At 38.8% G+C, this 25,404-nt stretch overlaps 1 protein-coding gene across 8 annotated transcripts; it reads right to left on the bottom strand.

Moving 5' to 3' along the window:
• Positions 1–443: 443 nt before the first annotated feature.
• Positions 444–25,133, bottom strand: SECISBP2 (SECIS binding protein 2). 8 transcript variants are annotated; one of them, XM_027653204.1, is made up of 18 exons: positions 25,079–25,132; positions 23,882–23,929; positions 21,794–21,983; positions 19,711–19,840; positions 19,174–19,331; positions 17,928–18,003; positions 16,055–16,179; positions 15,354–15,512; positions 12,503–12,604; positions 11,531–11,650; positions 10,230–10,362; positions 7,562–7,731; positions 6,655–6,793; positions 6,066–6,195; positions 4,155–4,375; positions 3,280–3,434; positions 2,617–2,818; positions 444–1,959 (listed from the first exon to the last, which is right to left on the bottom strand). In XM_027653204.1, exons 4-18 carry the CDS (start codon positions 19,763–19,765, stop codon positions 1,850–1,852), a joined length of 2,055 nt encoding a protein of 684 aa, XP_027509005.1. In that variant the 5' UTR covers positions 19,766–19,840; positions 21,794–21,983; positions 23,882–23,929; positions 25,079–25,132; the 3' UTR covers positions 444–1,849. The 8 variants fall into 8 exon arrangements, with proteins under 8 accessions (XP_027509005.1, XP_027509001.1, XP_027508999.1 ...); XM_027653200.1 differs by lacking the exon at positions 23,882–23,929 and adding an exon at positions 23,930–24,027; XM_027653198.1 differs by having other exon boundaries at positions 19,711–19,837; positions 23,882–24,027.
• Between the last annotated feature and the right edge of the window lie 271 nt (positions 25,134–25,404).

Genomic DNA, 25,404 nt, shown 5'->3' on the forward strand with positions numbered 1-25,404 from the left:
ATTAGTGAACACAGCTGTGACACCTTATAGTGAATGTTTTTGCTACTCTCTGAGAACAGGAAGTAACTCCCTCAGATTTTGAACAAGCTGTAATATTTCCAAAGTGACTTTTTATGTTCTTCTACAGTAAGACAAAGTAGAAAACACCATAAAAAAACCCCAATTTCTTTCACCAGCTGGTCCCCATTCCATGCAATGACCAGGTTTAGCAGTTTCAGAGTTTTAGGTGTATATCAAAGTGGCACAGGTATAAATGCATGAATCACAGCTTACCTCTGGATCAAGGATACATGCTGGCCAAAACCATCTTTTGTCACTGGGACAGCTTAGAAGAAACTAGTACAAAAAGATCATCATCATAACTAGCGACAAACTGAGCATTTCAGCAGAATGCTGCCTCCCCTTGTTGATGTTCTCCCTCAAAACTGACAGTTCAAGCATCATTAAATTCCCACCAGAAGAGTTTACTTAAGTCACAACCATTCTTTATAGAATCAGTATATTGTAACAGATTTTATACAATTTACATTCTACAAAATCGTTTGCATTTCAAAATTATTTAAAGTTTTTATATCACTCCTACCATCACAAGGCAGCTACTTTCCAGAGTATTGCACTACAAATGTTCAGTGTGGTGAAGCACTTACAGACACACTTCAGAGATGCTGGCAGCAGCACACATGGCATCTGTGTCACCTTCCAGAAGAGCTGACAGAAGTTACATGTCCATCCCTCCAATTACTTCCTTTAGGCTTGTCCTCTTATGTCTACAATTTGCACACAACAGTATTTATACAGGCCACTCCCACTAAGATGCTCCATCACTACTGTAAGCACATTTTGTTTTTAAAATTTTATTTCCTCTAGTATACAAACTTTATTTCTTATAAGATATAAATTTTCCCTATTTAGATACAAACTGAGATTGCTGAAAAACTCTTAGCATTATATATATATATATATATATATACCAGCACAACCCCAAATTGAAGGAATGAGGAGTCTCAGGAAGGAGAAGGTACAGACAGGACAGCAGGCTGGCACATTTGCTGTCCTTCAGTATGCTCTAACTTAAAAGCAGGATCTATGATAAACTAGTCTCAGCAGCAACAGAAACATCAAATTTATAAAATGTCTAAACAGAGCATATTTACTTCAGTAATTTCAGACCTTTGTAGTCTGTGCTCTCCTTTACACCTGATGTGTGAGCCCAAAGGAACAAGATAGCACACAGAAGAGCTAACTGGGAACTTTGTCATCATGCCCTTCCTTAACTAGTTTCACTCAAGCTGCCTGCCCCAAATTAATTTCCTGCTGACTTGAAGGAAGTGACATTGACACCAGCCTGACCATCTGAGCAGGCTTATTTAATTAGAAGGAAAAAAGTAAGAAGAAACCCACAATCAAGTAACAGCTGAAGTTCTTTAAACAAGAGTTAAAAATTAAGGATAACTCCCCTCAAGCCCCAACCTTCTGGCTCAAGGAATCTCTTCCCAAAACCAGTTATTTTTCCATCAGATTCTTTTGGTATACTGTATCACCACCAAAAAAAAAAAAAAAAAAAGAAAAAGAAAAAAAATATCAGTGCTAGTCTGTTAAAGTATGCCAAGCCATTTTAAGTGGTTTGGGGCTACAGGAATTTGCTGTTGCATTTGCTATAGTAATCAGCCAAACACATAGAACATAAAAAACATTAACCAGTGCCTCATGTGTTCCAGTGTATATTTTGCTTAATGGGATTCAGAACAGTTTACTTGGCTACATTCAGATAGTTCTTAAAATTATATTATTTTGCTAACTTTTTCCTAGGGATCTAACAGAAAAAAAATAAAAGCCCAACAGAATGGATTTACTGATGCTCTTCCAAATTCACTATCCCCATGTCAGCAGCTGCACTCTTTTCCAACTCCAGTGCATATGGGTTGTATTCTTCTTCAAGTTTTCTCTTCCAGACTTTAACTAGGGAATATCGGAAAACAAAACAAACAGAAAACCAAACAGACAAGAAAACAAACAAAAAAACCAGCAAACATGTTACCATATAATGTTTGAGGAAAAACTTAAAATGAAAAGTCAAAGTGGATTCTCTACTCCCTCTTCCAAATAAGTGCTGAGATAAACTGACACCCAGGCATGTTGGCATTTATACCATGCAACATCGGGAGATGCATGAAAGAACAGTTTAGCAGTGGTGGGATCCCCTCTGAAGGTGATTCCAACCTTAGGAAAGTGTTTCTAGAAGTGAACGCTTGTGGACAGGAAGGTGCATCTCAAACAGGTTCACTACAACCATAGTTAGAGAGTATGCACTTCTAGAAGGAAGTCCACGAGGATTTTTTAACAAACAGAAATATAAATAAGGAGCTTTGTTAAACCTCCTTGAACAAAGCAGTGAGTACTGCCTGCCATCAGTGGATTTCAGAGAGGAATTTTCTCTTAGCACTTCCTCAGCAAGAGCTGACCTCAGATTTATAAAATCATGGGGAAAATAATAGAAAAGAATCTCCCCCCACCCCCGGCTTAATAACGACTAGTGTCAGGTGTCCTTTGAAAACTGCAGGATTGAAGAGCACCATGAATGAAAATGGAACAAAAAACAAACCAGTAAATACTCACTGTAATTTGGTACATCCTCATCAGAGTCCTTGGAAGATGGTTTACCAGTTTCTGATAAGCCATTTTTTTCAGGTTCAGGTGTTAAGATGCTGGGTTGGGTTTCTCGTAGTCCTCCTTTAGCTGCTTCTTCTAAAGCTGCTATCATATCTTTGTAGGCCTTCCTGGCCTCTGTTGTCAGCTGTACCATTCTGTGAAAATGGTCCTACAGCAATATAAAATATTAGCAGAGTTCAAATCATACAGTAAGCGCTAACATCTCCTTGAAAATCTGTAGTGAATATTCCTTGTTCAGAACGTGTATGTCCATACATAAAAGCTGGGCAGCTAAGTACGTACGAAGACGTGAAAAAATATCATTTATAAGCATTTATAAAAACACCAGTTCTCTTGGAAAAAAAAAACAACAAACAACTTGAGAGAGAGATTAAGAGGATGTTGGAAAGAGATGGCAAAAGTATTTTTTTTTTTAAACAGTGCTGACTGGCTGCACTTCTGAAACCAGTTTCTTTTTGTATATGACCAGTGACGAAGAACGTGCAAAAGCAAAAGAAAACGAACAAAACCTTAAAAAAATCAGACCATTTTCATCTCCCAGGTAAAAAAAAATATAAAAAAAAAATAATAAAGCTCAACAGAAGCATGAACTGACCCATTTCTGCTTACCTGAGCCCCATCGTAGCTGAAAATCCCCACCACACTCACAGGCACTGCTTTGTTCACGCAGCGGCCCAGGGCCTTGCGGTTCAGGGCAAAAACAAAGGGGATGTTCTGCTCACAGGCACAGTCGATAATGTTGTGCAGAGTCTCATCCAGCCCACCTGCAGCAGACAACACAGTCAAGCTGACTGGAACTAAAGAGCTGTACTGTTAAAACGTGGCACAAAATATCCCAAGGTTGCGGGGTCCGTTCTGAAATTACACTTTAACAGGAAAAAAATGCAGGGATCTCAATAGCAGCGTTGGATCCCCATTTTTAGAGGAGAACTTGGTTTTTTTTTCTTAATTCTTAGTTAGCACTATCCTTAGATTGCTACTATTTCATATTTTGCTATAAATGTAGTACAGTCTAATCTAGCACCAACAAAAGACCCAGCTGCTAAGTAGTTATTTAAATTAAATTAAATTAAATTAATCTCAATAATTACAACAACTTTTAAGCAAACTATCACTGACAATTTATTGTCACCCTGTGGTCTACAAGAGACTGACACAGTAGGATGCCTCACGGTGGCAGAGCAACCTTTGGATCTTCTCAGCCATGCCAGTGCAATCTTTTGTGCAGCAGCACTGCCAAACAGGAACCAGAGAGACCTTAGCCTCAGATAACTTCTCCCATCCCAGCCACTCTTTACTCAGCTCACATTTCAGCTGCACAGCAGCAAACAACCTGAACAAGGCAGGCAACTTTATACAGCAGGATTTCAAAGGCTACTGAAATAAATCCCTGCAATAACAACTGCCAGTACACCAAGTCTGCTCTTTTACATTTCTTTTATTTAACAGATATATATATATATATATTTTAAGAACTTATTTACCCTTTGACTGAATCTTTTCACAGTTAGGAGAGATGATGACACACTTCAGCTTCTTCAGCTTCAGATGTTTCAGAACTTCTCTAAGACCCATAACAAGCCTGCGTTTTATCTTGGCCTTTACTGGGTCTTTCTGATACAGACGATCTTGGAAACGAACCAGTTCTTTTAAAAGGTCTGCCACACAACTGTCAACTTCTTTACTAAGCACCTGGCTGCAGTAACTGGAAGACAGGATCAATCAAATGTTAAATCCCCTAAAATTGTAACACATGTAAAATATAAATTGTAACTTCTATTCTATGTCTTTGCTTTTTTTTTTTTTTCTATTTCCACTCCAAACACACTTACTATATACATGAAAGCAAAAATCTACTTAAGATTCTTTTCAGTGTCTGAGAACATAAGAGGAAGTTTTGTTACGTGTGTTATCTGGCTCTCCTTATCAAACCATATTAAAAATACACACATGTACAATAAAACTGCATATATTTTTATACCAATAGATAGAGGCGTGCAAATCTCTTTCTACTGAAGCATTTTTCTGAGGGCATTTATTTTGACGCAACCAGAGTATAAAATTCTGACTTATTTCTGCAAATTCAAGGTTACATGTGACAAACACGGAAAACTGGATCAAATTCCTCCTCCCTACGTTCGTGTCTGTCACCCAACTTCACTTATCACTCTACAGCTTTGTGTTGTTCATAACAAAAGCATAAAAACTGATGTAATCCATCCTTCTAGTACTCTCTAGGAAAGATCAGAGTTATAAATTATTTCCCCACACCCCATGTTTTACACAAAGAATTTTTCAGTGAAGTATCAAAGAGAAAAACTAAAGATATATCAAATGCACAGTCAACTGAAAGATGGAGAGTGGCAAATTCACATAAGATTATGAGAAGAGATCATGACATCTATCCTGGATCTTAGAGATAAAAAAAAAATTCTGAAATAATTGTAAGTTACAAGAGTTTTTATTTACTTTTTGCCATTGATTTCAGTAAATCTTGAAGACAGATCTACTAAAACCACTAAAAATTTAATCTAAAGACAGAAAATAATCTAAACTGAATGCTCTACGTCCTGTAATAGCTAAGACTGAGTTGTGCTGTACATATTCAACCCAAACAGTGCTCTTAGTAAAACATTGTTGCATAGACACAAATTAAGTAACTGTTATGGCAATTAAAAGTTAAATTAGAGCTAACCCAGGAAAAATGGCTGCATCACTATTAACCACTGTTATTGGATGCAGTGGTGCCTTTGGGAGAGGAGAACTAAAAGTTAAAAAGCTGATTTCCTCAAGTAACTGTTTTAAGCTGTCATGACTGGATCTCTGACCTCTTCACATATAGTAATCCCTGTTTCTTCTTTTACAAAGAAACATGTATACACGGCATGTCACACAAAACTAGAAGTGTTTATACATAATAAGTCATAAATATTCCTTTTATTTCTCTGCCTAGCCACAACATGAAAATGTTGTCTGGTTAGTCACATTCTTTACATTTTTGCCATTTGATCTGGCAGTATGAAACAACACTACTCACTAAAAATAGTATTTAAAAAATAAAGTAGTGCACCTTACTACTTAAGCTGTTACTCCATTATTTAAAATAAAGTACTTACACCTTAAGGGAAGTTTCTTTTTCTCCCTTAGCCTCTAACGATTTCCTAGTATTTTTGTTCTTTCAAGGAACATACATTTTCAAGTGAGAATTACAATGCTTTTCTCTGCATATCATTTCTTTGTGTGTCAGCTTACAGAAAAACTGAAAGAAAATAATTTAGAGCCTTCAATCTAAACTCCAGTTAGTGTTGCAGAGAACCCAACTGAACTACCTTGTTTCAAAAATGCCATATTGGTGGTACTGTGCAAAATCAGACATCAACACAACCCATACTTACTCTCTAAAATTCCTACTGTGGATTTTTGGAAGATTGGTGGTTAGCTGCTTTGAAGTTATAGAACCTTCTTTAGATTCCTTGGTCTCTGTGTTCTCCAGAAACCCTTCAGCAACTTGCATTACAGGAAGAGCTATCAAGTAAGTGAAGATATTTCAATTGAAAAGACAAATCAAAAAGCATTATGAAGAGATTGATCTGTCAAATATATATGGAGGAGTCACAATTTCAGCATTACAACAGACTGTGATAGTAGGGAAAAGAGTCAAACATTTCTTTTATTTCAATACTGTTTTTTTCCTCATTTCAAACTTCATTAATTGCCTGAGGCATGTGGGAACTCATTACAACGTATCATAAACCCAACAGGTGGAGAAGTGTGAAACTGTAATCAGAATCCCTGTTACCCAACTACACTGACTATGAGCTTTGACCCAGTTTGAAGTCAAGATAAGTCTGAGATGAATCTTAGAAAATTCTGAGGTTACAGCTTTCATTTGGTAGTATTTGGTACGAATTTTCAAAAGTACTAAATGTGCTCACTCTCAAATTTTCAGCTATGTACTGTATTACAGCTTCTCTTGAAAGATACCTGCTTGACTATCCTGTAGAAGTGTCTCGTTTTCAGTAATATTTTCTGCAGGCTGACAAACATTCTCTTCATCTTTTGGTGCTGCTTTCTGTTCTAACAGGTGCTGTTGCTTTCTTTGTTCTCTTTCTTTCAGAATGATCTAAAAGTATGTATCAAAACCAAATCAATTCAAAGTCACAGAGATAACAAAGCATTACTCTTACCACATATTTACATACAGACCACTAGTAAAGAGGTTCAGCACTGGCATTTAAGCTTTACAACTTTATTTTCTCTATTTGCACACAAAAAGAAGGGAAGATATTTCCTAAATTTACACAGAAAAGGACTTTTACCTTGATTACCAGCGTAAGGGTGGAGAAAATATTTACTAGGGATAAACTATAAGGGCAGAACTAAAGTTAAAAAAAATCCACTGTATAGACAGGAAACAACATGAATGGGCAAAGAGAGAAGAGAAATCACCAGATGGACCTAAACCTAGTTTCTGCAGAATCAGCTGAAGTTCTGGCTTGGAAGAGCACAGAAACATCAAACACTGCCTCTGTTTGATCCATTCTCCCAAGTCCAGAAAATAAGTATATATTTGCCAAAACAAGTTAATATTTCTTTGCATGTCCCCCTGTACCAATGATGTGTGGACACTTTTGTAGTGGCACTCTTCAGCTACCAGTTGATTTAAGCGAGAAAGTGTATTTTTGGGGAGTTTGTATATGCCATTAGCAAGACCACCCTCTTCTCCCCCAAGCACCTCCCCTTTCTGAAACCAAGCAAAGCTAAATTTGAATTCAGATAAGTGGACACTGAGATGCAGATCTCCATGCGAGAGGGCTTAACAGACTCTTAAAGTAATACCAAACTTAATTAAGGTAAAAGGTAAATTAATTAAGGTAAAAAATATGCAGACCTTTTTAAGAGGCGTTGGTCTCTTTGCTTTAGGTACTTCTCTCTGTTTCCCTTTCTTTACCAAGGGAGCACTGGAATCCAGAGGGTTATGAGGCATCTTTCCTTGGTTCAACCGGTGACTTTTCGTGGCCGTAGAAGGTTCCTTTGAAAGCAGTGGTATGGCACCACCAACTGAGATTAAAAAAAAGTCTGCATCAGACAACTGTAACAAATACCTAAACCAGAATCCAACTTCAAGTTTAGGACTGGCATACGCATTTTAAATTTGTGTTGTGTTGCTATTAAGATTACTTACAGGCAATCCAGTGTCATGAAACTTTAAAAAGATACTCCTCCCAGAAGACTCATGTGCCCTTTGCTTTTATTATATCCCTAGAATCACAGGCTCAGTCTCTGAACTCTCAAAAGCAGAACTTAACAAAACACTGCAGTCCAGGCTACCTTCAACATCATGCCATGCTAGTTTGGTAAACCTTCAGGACTCTCCATGTTTCATAGTAATGGCATTTCCTACTCCACAGATTCTGTACTGTGTTAAGATAAATACTGGGTAGCAGTATTACAGATTTTAGACTAACTTGCTGTAAATAATCTTGAGCACTTACATATACCCTTTGTTGCACCTTATGTTGAAGTTGGATGAAGTTCATTTGCATGTGGGTAAAGAGTAATGTAAAGCTACAGTTATGTCTCTTTTGCTTAACCCACACAGCTCCCAAAATATGTCTACTTTACTTTTATTTTTTCAGAGGGTTTAAAGCACAGAAGTTTTAAATGACTGCACAAAAGACTAAACCTGGATCTTCCAAACCACAGCCTCACACCCTAAAAACTACTCTCCCTCACTATCAGTAGGAATTACTGCATCCTGTGAGAGTACTTTGTCAAACTTCAGTTTCCTGCAATATAAACCAGTTTACATTAGCAAGTCAATGAAGAGGATGACGTAAGTGTCAGTGGAAGAGGATGACACCTTTGTGACTCAGGCAACCCAACTCTTTGGGTCTAAAAAACACCCAAATATTCTGGCAGCTTATCTTAAGCCATCTTCATTCCACAGTATTTATATGCTGATCCTCCAACACCACATACAGTACTACCATGAGCAGTTTACTTCACAGTACTGCTACAGTGCAACTTTTCTTTTTTGGCTCTGTGTATCAAAGGCAAATAACAACACTGCCAAGAATGTTGTGCAGCATAGGTGACCACAATAATTGAAGCTGGATTTGAGGAAATACATAAGCATAAATCCTGCAGATACATGATATTTCCTTCACTGAGTACATTATCATTTCAAGTTCACAGTTCTCATGCTCCTGAATTTGATGGCATTCACAGATATTTATCACATGAAGCAGTAAGTGGAATTAAGAAAAAAAACCTGTCTGTGGTCACACTCCTTGCCCTTCTTGTTCACTGTCCTCTTCTGATTACAGAGTTCACACAATGCCACTCCACAAATTAAAGCTGTATTTTGGTACCCACCAATTTAATGGGTGCACTGAACATATAAAAAAGTATAAAGCTAAAGTAAGATCTGCCTTATACTTCCAGGATACAAACATGACACATCAATTTCTCTTCTGCAACAGATTGAAAACAGGTATTTCAACCCACACCTTTGTGCTCCACCATCAATCTACTCATCAATCCAAACAGTGTATAACTTTATTGAAAAAAACCTGGTTATTAGCAGCTCTGCAGCACTGAGCCTGAGTTACTCAAATGGACAAAAAAAAAAAAAACAAACCAAGATCAACTGCAAAAAAAAAAAAGTATTTAAGAAGCATATTACAAGTTCTTTCACTTAGTGAAGGAAAATCTCATCAAAGCTTGATATTTTGAGCTTCTTAATGTGATGGCTTTTAAACGAGCTTTTAAATAAGTATTGCAAGATGAAGACTTCTGTGATTAGGTTTTTTCTGAAATAATTTCTAAAAGAACACTTTGCTGCAAAAAGGAGAAAAATTTCATCATCATCAAATTCTAGCAAAAATCATGGTTCCTTTTGAGAAATATACTATACCAGCATCGCCAAGATTAGATTTGGACCTATAATGAAAAAAGACTGGGCTATTTGTTTCTGGTTATGCATCCAGAAGGACTGAAAGATTCTCTCCATTACCAAAACCTGGCATTTTGTCAACATAAATTATTTCACAGTTATCAGGTATGTCAGAACATACTTGGGCTGCCTGACTCCCATATAACACTCCCTGTGCTTGCAAAGGAGCTTTTTCACTCAAGTTACAGCTCTAGGATTTCTAGGATCAGAGATTAAGAAAGCCTTTGTTACTGTGTAGCCCCTTCCTGCAGGTTCAGATCAGAACAGTAGCACACAGGCAGAGCAAAACCCTCCAGGAACATTGGTATTTCTGTCAAAGCAACATTTCAAACATGTCTCATATTTATACAAGGTATTCTTTTATAAGCCACTGTCCTGAAAATTCTTCTTTTCACAAGTCTTCCTCCAAACAATTCAGATTGCCATGATTTTTTTACCTTTTTTTTTTTTTTTTAAGAATCTTCATTTTCTCTTGTATCTGGTTAACTCTGCTCCTGCCTGGATATTGAGAGATTACTACAGATCAGAAATCTGGCTACATTTAATGTCTGAATACTTAAAAACCAATTAGAGTGGAAAGAAATTTCACAGTATCAAATACCTGAAAACACCACAGGTTTAGAAGACTGTTTCAACTTCTCTGTTTGCTGCTTCTGCTCCAAGACTGCCAGCATGCCACCCAAATCCAATTGCACAGGAACCTGACTCTTCTTACCACTGCTCCTGGATGTTTCCTAAACGAGTTCAGTATCAATTAGTAATGCTCTCCATTTCAGAATGCAAAGACTGTTATTTTGTATGGTGTATGTACACACTAACATTTTTATCCACGATGCTTTTGATTTTTAACTTGATTCAATGATCTTTAAATACACATCAACTTCAATGTCAAAAATATAAAAAAATCAGAAACAGTTCAAGTAACTTCTGAATAGGTACTGCAACAAAGCATAAAAGTATAAAGTCTTCAATAAAAAGGTGTTTTATGTCAGGCTCCCACTTTGGTCAGACTGCCATCTATCTCTGAAAAAGATAAAAGGCTTATCAGAATTTAGAGTTTTGTTAACAGTACAGAAAAACTACTCTTAGTCTTCCAGGGTATGTGATTGCAACATAAATAAATCATTATCTTCAATGTCTTATTAAAGAGAGAGCTCATTATCTTTGCACCACCTCCTAATAAGCACTGATCTGTCTGCTTTGAAGAGAAGGCAAAAGCTGTGTTTCATATTTAATGATTCAGAATATACAAAGGTTACATACACATGAACAGTCTAGCAAAGACTACGAAAGAGTAAATTACCACAGCAAAATATGCTAAGGAAGCGACCATCAGATATTGAACTTTCAGAAGTCTTACCCTGGAGGATCAATTCATTATAGTTCCTGTTACAACAAGGTTATGGAATGTGACCTTCTAAGTCTTAATCTGGGATCTCACCTTGCATCAGAGCTGTGCCAGAACCTACTCACCAATATGGAACTACTTACTGGCCTCACTGTTACTCCCCATTTCTCCTCCTTGCCCCGAGATAATAGGATCTCCTTGCCTCCTTGTCTTACTCTGTCAGAACCTCTTTTAAAGGTTCCCAGCTCCTTAGACAATCAGTTTGGACTGGAATTTATGGCACAATCAAGTAAGACAGGTGAAAGAAAAATTGCTGATATCCGGAAAACTCACAGACATCAATGAAAAGTTTGTATTTTTCCCTAAACTCTGGATCACAAACTGGGCATTAGCAATTACTACCACTAACTGCTTCTGATCAAGAAAACCTCATCACTCATCTCAAAGTACCAATACAATCCCAGATGAGCTTGGTCTTAGTCTTATATTTAAGGATGTTAATTTCCTTTGTCATTTTGAGTTGTAAACTTCTTTCCAAACATGAATTAATTTACCTGCATTTTCTTTCTTTCTAATACTGAAGATGAAGCTTGCTTCCCTGTCAGTCCGTCCACCTTGGGAGTTTCATCCAGTGAGAGAGACTGAGTATCACAAGGCTCTTCAGGGATATGGATCTTTGAAATTTAGAGACAAAAGTGTGACAGGGAGGAAGAGAAAACATTTAAAAACACGTTTAAAGACACATGGAAAAGGGTGAAGATGATATTAAATTCAAACGGAACACAGGCAGTGGGACTGAGGGCACCCTCAGCGAGTCTGTGGAGGACACCAAGCTGAGCAGTACAACTTTCAGCCTGGAAAAGAGAAGGCCCTGCATGGCCTTCTAGAAATGTGATCATTTATCAGCCACCACACTACTTAATCACGCTTGTATTTATATCTCCCCCCTCCCCAGATTTGGAAGAAAAAACTAGCAAGGCAGCTACATCTTGAAATATTTGTTACAGAAGCGTGAATGGCCTAATGATCACGTCTCTACAGTAAGTTTTGAGAGGTTATATCCCACTTACGTCTACAAAGCCAAGGGGTTGCTTTCATCTGAGGTACACGTCTGTATAGCACTTTTTTTTATAACAAATCTTTTCTGAGCAATTACTGTGCCTTTTGCTACTCACTCATCCCTGTCAATGCAATTTACTGCCTCACACAAAGCAAACAATGTGGTTTGGGGTTTTTTTAAAACCGCTAATAATCACAGGGAAGCAAAGCCAAGGACAAAAATTTTTAGCAGGAAAACTAATTTGAAAGAAACAAAAACCTGGAATTTCACCTTTACTATGTATGTTATTTGCTTGGCAAGAAAAGTCATATTTTCAATCCTTGTGGTTTACGTTTAGGATTCATTCCCCTATTGAATGAATTCCAAATTCTTGGGATTTATTTCACTCACGTAAAGAAAACCCCCCCAAAAACATCTTGGATTCATAATTGACATTTGATTTGCATAAGGGTGCAAGATTACTTACTTCAGACTGCTTTCTGAGTGCAGGAGTAAAGGATGACTTCTGAGATCCTACCCTGTTTCTCCTATCAGAAGCAGCTGTCAGATCAGGAAACTCCTCAACATCCTAAACAAATCAATCAAAAGATGATTTTGTAAGATAACTACCAAGTCCACATTTTCAAGACTGATTTTTCTACATTCAAATGATTTTCTCCCTGCTTATCAAACATTCATCATAATTCGTTTCATGCTACAAAAATTCAGAAGCCAAGTTGTAGTGCCACCAAGTATGATGAGTACTACAATGGTTATGTCTTCTATGCAGCAGCTAACTCAGGGTTGAAAGAGCTTTTAAGAGAAATGCTCCCAACAGCAGCTTGTTATTGCTATCAGCTGATATAAATAATTAAGAGGTAAATGACTCCTAAATGAGTGTTCTTCAAATTATTTAACAGCCTTGCAAACAATTTCTCTCTTCTTCCAGTACAGTCTCCAGCTGTGCAAGTCTCCCTTAAACATGTGAGTGGTGAAGAACAAAAAGGGCAGTATGTAACAGAGTACTAGAGCATGGAAATAAACATATAAATCACTCAAATGATTATGGTGGCTTAGAGTAAGTTTTATTAGTAGAGGATACATTATGCAGAATCTGGATTAACCAAGTGCAGACAGGCTGGAGCTTGCTCTACACTGGGCACTTTATATCCACTATCTCAGTCACAATGATCCTGATCCACCAGTTTGGTTTTCATTCAACTGTTCCTCCTCCCACTTTCTGAAAGGCCTTTTTAGCTGTGTTACAATACTACTGAACACACCAACACCTTTTCTGCCTGAAAGGCTTCATTTAAACACCCCAAACTAGGAAGCTTTAGCACAAGGACTGACACACCTCAACCAACGAAATGGTTTTAAAGAAGCTTGGAAATAAGCCAAAAGGGAACTGCAATAAAAATATTTCACAAACACACTCTTCCAGCTTAGGGACATCTGCAACCACATATAGTACCTTCAGATGTAAATAGCCCCCACTAGAATAAAATTTTATTTCATTCTGTCCAACTGCTTCTTAAATGCAAATCAATTTCTGGCATTTGCAACACCCTGTAGAAACATGAATAATTAAAATAATTAAACTTAGTGAGACATTACACCTCCCTATATTTGCTCTTAACTCATCACCTGTAAGAATGAGAGGACATCAAACAAAATTAGGAGAAAGGTCAAATAATTTCCTTCTTATTTTCTTGTCAGTGTCAGATTCCCAGTTAGCCATGCATTTAACATACTGAAAAAGTCCTGGTTTATTCAGTCTTGCCTCCCACAGAAACTGCTTCATACCTTTGATTCTTTTTGGAGCCCTCTGTCTATCTTTTTACTTCAAATGTGTATTTTTTTTAAGGAGTAAGAGGAACATAAGAAAACAAAATCCACACTGTATTCAGATCAGACATGCCCTGAAATTCTGTACTGTCATAATCCATTTTCCTTTTTATTTCCTAATGATTCCCAGCACTGTTTGCATGTTTGACCACTACTACTAGCATTACCCTGATTATCAACAGCAGCTTCAACATTTTATTCTTCAAGGAAAGTATCTAGCTCGGGGCCTATCACTATGTGTGGAAAAACAGGATTACCCTTCCCCAAGTGTATCCATTTATGCTCATTACCAGTGTCTATAAATGTCTGACTTGCATAAACTAGTAAGCAACCCAATATACTGCTCTGGTGAGTTGCTGCACACAGCAGAACCTTCTCAGACCTCCTGGGTGCTCAGAAGCTCCATGTGTATGATCCTTTCCTGTTTTTTTAGTTCAAGAGCATCATTCAAGCATCTCACCCATTTTTCAAACTGATGAGGAGACAAGCATTCCCAGCAAACCAGGAGGGCCTGAAAACTTTCCCCCATTGCCGAAACACGGATTTCAGTGCAATGTGCATGTCCTGTTCCACGATTCTATGCCATTTTTTTCCAGTTTTGTCTTCAATAGTCCCATTACCCTTTTACTATTTTCCAGGACTTCTGCCATTCACAGGTCAGGCACTGTGTGGCAGCACAGAGCAAAAATAAGGAAGAACCCGCAGGTCTTTGCTTCTAATCCTAATTCTGTAACAAAGAGGTCTGTTAACAGTCATTTCTTGTGCCATTCCAGGACAAGGAACCACACAATGGAACTGGGTAGACACAGTTCTCTTTCATGAGCCAAGTTAAAACATATAGAACAGAAGCCAGCCAGGAAGGTTTCTTTTTGCTGTTATTTCATGCTGTACAATATTAGGCCTTCAATGAAGCACTGTTAAACCACAGACCATATAACAATTCTCTAATGTGGGAGAGTCTAATGCTTTTGCAATACTGATACACAAAAGTATCAAAATACTAATATGCATATTAAGAGACATGAATTTGGAAAGAAACTGGAATTAGCAGCCAGAAATGTAAGTGGTGTCAGCTATGTTACACAGAAATTTCTTCCTGATGTGAGAGAGTCACAGTTGTAATACTGGAACTGCCTTTTTTAAAGCTGTGGTATGCTGTAGTACTCAGTATGTTCCCCATCCCCTCTGCAACAGTTGCTTCAGAATATTTTTAATTTAAGAAATTTGATTTTGTTATCTGTTATGCATCACCCCCAATTTGCTAAGTCTCCTCTGCACTCCTCTGTGCTCACTGAATATGTGGCAATTGAAAAAGTACAACTGTTTCCTACCAGTAACCTCTGACAAAACACCACAGCTGAAATAAACCTGTACCAATATCCCCTACAAAAGGGTTTTGAACTTAAATTTGTGCAAAGTTGTGTCATCATCTCGTCTCCTGATATACTCACACACTTAAAAGAACAGTAATAAAAACCTCTTCACTGTACCTCAATCTTCGGTGGTTCCTGTATTGTAGTAGATTCACTCTGAGGTCTCTCTACATCAGTGGATGACTTTGTTTTTTTCTTCTTTTTCTTCTTTTTTTTCTTCTTTTCTGAACCTTCTTCAGGCTCAGTTTCACTAGCATAATTTTTTGTTTCTGACTGCTGAAAAAAGTCACGAGGCACGATCTTTAGAAATTAATTTTTTTTTCAGTATCACCTACCAAAATAAATGCAAGTGACTACACTTACACAACAAAAGGGTATTTTAATCAATCCAGGCTAGGACATTAAGTGGACAAAGAAAAATTCCAGATCTCTTAGAAATTCGGACCTGTAAGAATACCTCATTTAAAGCACATTGCATTGTTATCAGAACACACGGGGACTACTGAGATTTCATTAGGAAATATCCAGACAAATAAGGCAAGAGTTCCATGTTTCATGTCTCAATCTGAGGGTCAGGAAATTGAAAAAAATCCAGTCTAAAAGGTGAAAGTTCTTGTTCAGTAGAACTGTGGTTTTGACATTTTGTGATTCTTTTCCACTACAAGAACAATTCTAATAAGAACAAAGTGCCTTTATACTATCTCTTAAAAGCTACATTAGAAATGGACAATGCACAGAACCTGGGGAAAAAAAAAAGCCAGTAAAGGGACCCAATCACAGTTACAGAAATAAACTGAGAGCAGAGAATTCTCAAGTACCTTTGGTTCACTATCTTCCTTCCGTTTGCCTCTGGAAAGACCTTCAGATGCTGGTGATGAAATAATTTTCTTTGGGGGCTGTGAAAGTACCCCGGCCCAAGACACACGTGGCTGAGCAGAGCCATCTGCAGGTGTTTCAGGGAAAAAAAAAAGATACACAAAGATGTCTCAAAAATATTTCTCAAATATTCAAAACAAAAAGGACCATTAATGAATTAATCAAGGCCTAGTAAGTACAGCAGAGCCTTACGCCTCCTGAGGAAAGACTGAAACAAGACACTCACACGTTATTTCTCCAGACAGCTTTCCTGAATTGCAACTAATCCATATACTTTCCAACGCCATATACAGAATCACAATTAAATAATATCTGGAAATCTATCATACTAACTACACTATACTTCATGTGTTTCAGTGTACAAGAATGTAACCCACTACCAACTCAGAGATATCGATGTTCTGAAAGAACTCAGACATAATCAATTCTGTAAATATTCCTAACACACAACAAATACAGAACACAATCTGAACTTTTCTCAAGAAAAACTTCCACTGAGCAACTAAATAGCAAAATGAGTTTAGATGGCAAGGTTCTGGTAGCAGGAGGAGGCTGCAGGGAGCCTCTGTGAGGGGATGGACACTGCTAGCCCCAGACAGCTCCAAAACAGGCCCACTGCCAGCCCCAGCAGAGCCCATCAGCCATGCTGGTGGTGCCTGTGTGAGAACATGTTCAAGGAAGAGTAAAAAACACTGTGCAGGTGTTGGGAAGGAGAATAAGATAAGAAAAACTGCGAGAGCAGCAACCCCACCGACAGCAAGGTCAGCGCAGCAGGAGGGGGAGGAGGTGCCTCAGGTGCTGAAGCAGAGATGTCCCTGCAGCCCATGGTGCAGACCATGGACAGGCAGCTGTGGCCCCACAGAGGAAGAAATGGCAGAGAGTGGGCCCTGTGTCCCCGTGTCACTCGGTGTTAGGAAGAAGAAAGGGTGGGGGAAAAGTGTTTTTAGTTTTGTTTTTGCTTCTCACCGTCTGACCCCATCTTTAATTGGTAATAAATTAATCTTTACCAAGTTGAGTCTGCTTTGCTTGTGGTGAGTGTCTGGCAAGCAACCTCCCTGCCCTTGTCTTGGTCCACAAGCTTTTCTATCTTACCTTCTCCTCCCATCCTGTCGAGGAGAGAGAGTCAGAGGGCAGCTGGGTGGGAGTCTGCCTGCCTGCCAAGGTCAACCCACCAGAAACTGCTACTTTATTCTCAGGGTCAGGACAATTCTCAGGAATCGAGAATAGTATGTGACAAAAAAAAACCATTACCACATGACTTTAAAGCTTCTGAAATACCTTTATCTTTAGAGGGCCCTTCAAGACATGCCAGTAGATTAACCTGTCCTTTCTGAATCCTTAGTGAAGCCAATAGGAAGATAAGGACTAAACTGTCCAGACCAGTGCATGTCTTTGTATACACAGAAATCCCGTGAGAGACACTAAGGACAATTCAATACTTAATGCAACTGATGCCTCCAAGACAGAGTCTTGATGAACAGAACCTTCTTCACACAATTCTGTTGGGGGCAGAGTGCCTGGAAAGCTGCCTAGGTGAAAAGGGCCTGGGGGTGCTGGCTAAATGATTCCACAATTCCATAATCCCACCTGATGAAATCTATGAGAAGCAATGAGCAGTAAGTGGTCATCTCATTTGAAAGAAAGTGATACAGCTTAATTTGTTTGGGCTTTTTTTCCCTGTTGTAATAAACTTGCTCTTTAATTCTTTTTTTACTTTACACATCCACTGCTTCTCAGAACACTTTAGTTTTCCAAACTCATGAGATGCAAGCAGTAAAAAATACAGGCAAATAATTTTGCATTTGGAGCACTTACCTCTACCATCAAATGAAGAGGGAATTAAATTGGTTCCTGTTTCATCTAAAGTTTTTGATGAAGCTTTGCTTTCTGCAGAAGTATCCTCCTGTAAAACAAGTAGTTAGGTATCATTAAAGCAGGATTAAAATCACTAACCTAAACAGAGCTAAACACAGAAAAAACCCCACCATAAATTAAAAAATCCTCAATCCATCCACAGACAAAGGTGTAGGAAATTTTGTAGCCTTTTGTTGATTTTCGTAGTGGAACCATCATTTCAACCCTACAGCATTACAAAATAGAAGCAGATGTCTCTTCACTGGTGTGAAGAGATGCCTTCTTACATTTTGCAAAAGCACTCAAACATGATCTAACAACAAACAATAAAATATTTTAATGTTTTTAGCATACTTGAAAAAAAGTCCATCATCAAACTTAAATAAGTAATGAAAAAGGAAACTCAAGTGATATCAGAAAGGTCTTTTTTCCATCACAGGCAGTTTTCTACTCAGAGGTACTGGAAATATTATTCCTTTTGGATCCTTCAAAATTATTAATTGTTTATCACTGATAAAAACTCTGATTCAATATGTATGACACTGTTGAAAACAGCAGTATTTTATTTACTAACAAACAAGGAAGCAAGGAAATCAAGAGGAACAAAGTTAAATTCTTACATCTCAACAATGCTTTTTCTCCTTCTGGAATTCAGTTTCTTATTTTAATCCTTTAGCACAAAGTAATTAAGCACAACAATGCAGATTTGTTTTGTTTTTTTCTTAAATCTGTTACTCACTGGGTAAGTAAGTGACTGCTTACCTACTATTTCCAGGTGAAAGAGAAAACAATAAGCTCCTAAGAAATATATATTCAGGAATATATGTGGTCTGCACAGGCAATCTAGAAATCTAGACTACAGCAGTACCAATCTACATTCTAAGGGTACCTGGCTTTCCTCTAACTACTGGCAGGACAGACAAAGAAAGAACAGTAAGAAAGGGTGAGAGACAGCAAGCACTGACATCACCATCTACAAAAAGAACCTTACAGCCTCTAGCTCTGGAAACTCCTTGCTTGCAAGGTACTTAACTAGCTCTTAAACTATCATACTGAACACAAAATGCCTGCATTCAGAAATGTTTGCACTTCGGACAAGTTTTATTTTTGTGAGTTCTGCAACATGAAAGCATTGGCTATCCTTTGTATTCAGCAAAAGAGACACCTGAGGTTGACTAAGGCATGTAGTGTTACTCCCCACTGAACTTACTGGTGCACTTTTGTGCTGTACATTCAGCGTTTCACTGCTTCCCAAACTCTGTGACATGTGGAAATCCAGAATGCTAGCTTCAAATGTGGGTACAGGAAGAGACTCTGGTTTTGGAGTTTGAGTTGACTTCTTGTTTGTAGTTTTATTGAACCTGTCTGAATAAAGCATGTAAAGTCTAAGTAATTAAACTTGCTTGCAATCATTTCTAGGTATGTCTTGTAATACACTATTGCTACACACAGCTCATATTAAATAAAAAAAACTAGCAATCATAACCAATGTATACACAACACTGACTCAACAAGCAACTGTAAATTCAGATGCTTGTTTTGGAAATTTTTTGAATCAGTTTATGGTAATTTGTTCAATCAGCAAAAGATCTAAGTCACCCTTCTCAAAAACAGTCACACAGGAAAGGTACCTTTTTTTGTAATTATTCTAGGTTTAGAGACAAGATCTCAAACTGTAGGCTAGAGCACAGACAATCATTTTACATCTATCTCACGAACTTATAACCAAAAAACATGTTTGTACCTGGCTTCATGGAATCTCTGCTGCATGCAGGAGTTGGGAATGAAGTCCTGTTCATAATTCTGACTGAAGAGTCACTTCCATCATGCCTTTTCTTGTCCGATTTTTTCTCACTTTCTTTTGATCTCCTCTGCTGCAAGTATTTGTGACATATTTAGATGATTTTACTTGAACTTCGTAAAGTTAGCAAGTCTGCCTTGAGTTACAGTTAACCACTTCTCCATCTAGAGCCTGACCACCAAATTAATACAACGCAGTTAGTATACCATTACCACAAAAAAACCAATAAAAATAGGAACAGCCAGATAGAGACGTGTTATTTAATTTCATCTACCTTGTTAACTGTGCCATTTTTAGCACCTATTATAGCTCATGCAAGATGGGTAACTCCATATGCTTCTACACAACTGCACTTTTAAGACCCCAATAATCAGAGCATTTCCAATAATTTAAAATTGTTTGGTATTAAATCAGCCAATCTGATTTTCTAAAACTGAGTTTCTTCTAGAACAGGGCTAAAATCTTAGAAGTATGCCGATCTTTTGACTAAATTACATATTACAGGCAAAACTTCATGAGACTGATATCACAACATCCAAAGATCTCAGAGCAGACAAAGTCGTTAGGAAAGACAGATCTATATGATCCCTGCAAAGGACACACATTCACCTGTACTGTACAGTCATGAAAGCCTTGTGATTCTTCCAAGAAGCACAGTTTGGCAGAGCTGGGTGTAGGAATCAGTACAGCAAGCAAGGAATACACACATCTATGTAAACTATGCAACACCAATCTAGACAAGTGGTTTAACCTTCTGATTACAGGACGTTGGACTACATTCAAAGTAGGTCTGGCAGCAAAATTATATTTTTGAGTGGGAGGACAAGGCATTTCTTGATCTCCAAATTGTTAAAGCGCTGGGAGACGTGACCAAATTAATGCAAAGCTGCGAAGATCAATCATTTCTCTTAAGTTCACAAAAAAATAAATGACAGGAAACAATGACAAAGACTGCCAAACAGCACACAGCTTAGCCCAAGCCACTACAAGATCACAGAACTCCTCCCAGAAGCTTAATGAAGTTTCTTCGTGTTACATCCCCTAACGCTGAGTGCTAATGCTGAGCTCATCATCTCCCCACACGGCTTCAGTGTCTAATTTTCCCTCTCAGCAAGAACACTAACAATTCTAGATTTTGTATCTTATGTCTAGTAATGCATGTTTAGGACCTAATCTTACAACTTTTCTACACAGGCTTGACCACAGTGAAGTTACCAGGTCTCTGCCTGGGGAGTAAGGTAAACGAGAAGGATGTGACTGGAGAACAGGTTACAGGAAACAACATATTACTGATGGAAACAACAGCAGTCCTAAAAATCTAAGAGACACAATATCTAACCACAGAGGGAAATGGGTTGATAATACATTATAACCCTTTATATTTTGAGGATTTATCCAAGTTTCAGGAAATTTACCCCCAAACGGGCACATACAAAAAATAGCAGAATATGTCTACTGAACATCTGTTTTACTTTTCACTGAAAGAGTACTCTTCTAACATTAATCTTTCTTCCACTTCCACAGCAACACAAGTTCCTACTCTCTTCTGGATTGTCTTCTACCTGTAGTAAGTCCTAGAAATCCTTCAACAACATGAGGTCTCATCACTCAGTAGTCACACAGCTGACTACAGACACCAAGTCTTTCTTAACTCAGGTTCATGGAAGCTGCCACTAGACTCAAAAATAGCCCTTCCCCTTTTCTCCCAAGCCCAAATAGCGAACAATGGAAAGCACAGTATGAATGGCCTTCTTTTTTCCCCTAGATGCTGCTTGCTGAGGAAAAAAAACAACAAAAGAATTAAATTTCTCTCATGTTCCAGAAATGCTGCATGAAAAACTGTATTAATTTGAAGTGTAGAATTCCATGAACTTTTGAATGTGGGCACATTACACTACTATCCACTTTAAATGCCATTCAGGATCACTACAAGAGCAATGACTCACTTTAAATAACAGGAATCAAACATTTGTAAAGTTGATTTAAAACAAGAATACTCATTTTTAAAAAACACGTATTTGCTCACCTTTGAAAGACTCTTACTTTCTTGTCTGATTGGATATGTTTGCTCAGAAGATTCACTGACTATTCCTGAACCATTATAGTGTGTTGAGTTGTTAGAATGATATTGTGAGCCAGCTACTGGATACGCATTTGCCACATCAGGTGGGTAAGAGCAGCTGGAATATTCACGGAAGGCAGGATCTCCCAGACCACTGTGTGACGGACATTGAGAAAGAAATTAAAGTCATCCTGGTGCAAGTCTTCAGCATCTACTTGTTGCCTAGACAAACATACCATTCCTTGGCTAAAGAATTTGTTTAACAAGAAAGCTCTATTTCAAAAGAAAACTATTCCATGTTATTTCACTTAAGGGTTTACTCACTGCTACACATCTCTTTAAAAACTATAAATTTTGTTCTGTGAAAACATGCAGTTGAACAAATATCTTAAAGTACAGAAGTTAACAATTTCCAAGTTTCAAAGCTAGTCTGCTTTGAGGTTATAGTTCTCATGCCTGTTTCAGGGTACCAAGATTCTTCATATTTATTTTCAGTAGGCTTTTCCTTGTGAAACAAACCAAAAGCACAGTGTAACGACAGGACATGAGTCACACAGTTGACTGCAAAAATACAAACGTTAAAACCTATCTTAAAATGCCATAATAACAAAGTAGGAGTACACTACTTTATGGAGTACAAAACACGCTTGAAATATGATGTAGACTTGTAAGATAATAATTAACCAACCTGCATTTAACCATAATAATTTACAAAAACACAACATCTGGGGCATGTCTCTTCCCTTCAGATGTATGCTCAAAAGCTCCCTTTCACTTTCCATCCACACTTAGTCCAGAAAATCTATACTGAGTCCAGATTTGATTAGGGAGAATGGAAATTTCCAAGTTTAAGAAAGCTGCATTTAGTTTTTAAAGCTGTTCACTATGAAGTGGTCAGCCTTGGAATTCTGGGTAGATAATGACAAACAGAGAAACTTTCCCATCAGAACACAAGACTTCAGATAACACATTTCATACTGACCGTTGCAATTCTGATAGACTGTAGTCAAAACAATGCTTATAATCAGTTTATACAGAGAATAAACGTTAAATAAGACTCAAAAACATACGTCCCAGCTCCAACGAGGCAAAACATTCATCAGAATATTGCTGCTGGTTTTTTGTTGTTTTTTTTTTTCATATGAACTGATTTAATGCTAATGCTGTGGTTTTCCCCTAATGCATACATCAGGCCATAACTCACCTCAACATTATATCTACATTACAAATGAAAATAGGTTGAAAATACTGACATTTCCTGTAGGATAAAATGAAGGCCTACAATGACCGTGCTTACTAAGGCTGTACTTGTAAGGACACATCAATAACTTTGTAGTAATTGAATAATTAATCCAATGCTTGGGGTCCTGAGAAGCAATGAGGGAATTCTGCAACACCATCAGATTCTTACAAGACTCAATTATTTCCCACCCTACTACGTAGCCTTTTTTCCAGCTTGCTCTGGATTTAAAAATACTTTTTTAAGTCTATGTCTTTTCTCAGGGCCTAATTGAAAAAAAAAAAAAACAAAAACAAAAACAAAAAACCAAACCAAACAAAAAACCCCAAGACTTTTAGAAACCCATAGCACTCTCACTAAAACTGCCTTTCTGGGGATGCATGGGTTGAGGAGAGGAGATCCAGGTAAGGCCCCATATATTAAACGCTTTACAGCATAAGAAGCCGTCTTGAAGACTCCTCCTCTTCCTTTTATACAACTATATCTAGCCCAGCTCGGTCATAATGCAACCCTTCTTTCACCCAAGGACTGGATTCAGCTCCTTCCAAAGCACAAACAAGCCACATCAATCACTGGAGACCACCACATCCTCCTTAATGTTCTGTAATGTAATGTTCTGTAACCATACAGGCCTTTGGGAGCAGGATACCAGACACATGCCCAAAGAACACTGATGTAAAAACCTAAATCATGAAGACAATGCAGAAGCACTTCTACAGTTAAGACTATTAACGTATTGGAGCCTTGACTTCAAAGTCCAAAACCAGAAGGTTAAAATCCCCCAAGAAATAAGATTCAGAAAATATACATACTTATCCAAAGATGGTTCCTGAACAAATGGGTAGCATGTAGTTAAGTACCTAGGAAAGACACATGCTTCTGAGGGTTCTGACCATGCCACAGTTACCGCCGCATGTTTTGGAACAAATGGTTTGACCTCTGCTGACAACTTGATGCCCTGAGAAACAAAACGGGTTTTGGCTACATGCATTTGGAGATTAATAAGTGAAAAACACTCAGTCCTGTGACCTTAAGTGTCATTGGAAAGTGTTAAGTTTGTTCTCTTCTAACAAAACATGCAAAACAATAAACTCACCAAAAAGAAATGGAGGAAGAGGGTGGAAAAAAACCCCCAAGGAATTCTAAAGAAAAATGGGACCGCTCTAAAAAGTTATTTAATACCCTCACTTATCATGAAACACACAGGTCAGTTACATACAGGACAGAAGCTTGCTTAAGATAAGATGCAGTAAATGCAAATATGCAAATTCTTACTTCATATTTGAACAGCATAAAATTCATAAATATATTTGCATTACTGCTAATCAAACTCTGGAAGCATGTAACAATCATGCCTCAGTGCACATCTGTATTTTAAGGCAGTCTGCCTAAAATGAACACTTTATTACACAGCCTTCTTGTTTCTGGCACAACACAGATTTATTAAGGCAAGTCTTCCATTTGTTCTGAATTACCATCGAGCTAAACTGGGTATGTATATGCGGAAGGACAATGACATGACACTCGAGGTCTTGACTGCCGTGTCATCAAAACACGCAGGACGCAGCTGTGACCGCAGGCTGACGTCTAAGACCTCTAAGACCTGACCGGTGTGCACAACGCCGCTGTTACCGGTTAGAGCCTGGGCACCCATCTTTAGAGCGACTGGGATGGCTACCTGCCCTTGCAGCACTCCCCAGCCCGAATAAGAAGAGCTTTCCACACTTAAACTCACTGGAAGTTACGCCTGGGGTTCCCCATCCCAAGCGGTGGGAAGCGACTCGCTGTGCTCCAACCTAAGCGAACCCTCCCCCCGGTTCTGCCCTTCCAGAAGGACTCTCCTCCCCGGTCTGAACCAAACGCTGATCCGAGGAGCCGCGGGAGGCACCCTGCCCGGGGAGGCGCACGGGCGGCCGGCGGGGCAGACCCCGGGGCAGGGAGAGGCAGCCGGGCGCCGGGAACAGCCGGAGGGGGGAGCAGGGGACTGCGGGCGCCGCCGCCGCCCTTACCTCGCCGCCGCGGCCCGAGCGCGGCCGCCTCTCGGCCGACATGGCGGGGCCCGGCCCCGCCGCCGCCCCGGCCCCGCGCACGGCGCGCACCGATGACGCCACGGCGCGGGCGGGGCGCGCGCGTGACGCCAGAGCAATGGAGGAGGGGCGGCGCGGGAAGGGTCCGTGCTGGGGATCCTGTGCCACAGGGATGGAGGGCAGGGAATGCGGGATCCTGTGCCACAGGGATGGAGGGCGGGGAATGCGGGATCCTGTGCCACAGGGATGGAGGGCAGGGAATGCGGGATCCTGTGCCACAGGGATGGAGGGCAGGGAGTGCGGGATCC

Source organism: Corapipo altera, unplaced genomic scaffold, assembly GCF_003945725.1.
Source record: "Corapipo altera isolate COAL_440 unplaced genomic scaffold, ASM394572v1 61305, whole genome shotgun sequence".
Classification (NCBI taxonomy): Eukaryota; Metazoa; Chordata; class Aves; order Passeriformes; family Pipridae; genus Corapipo; species Corapipo altera.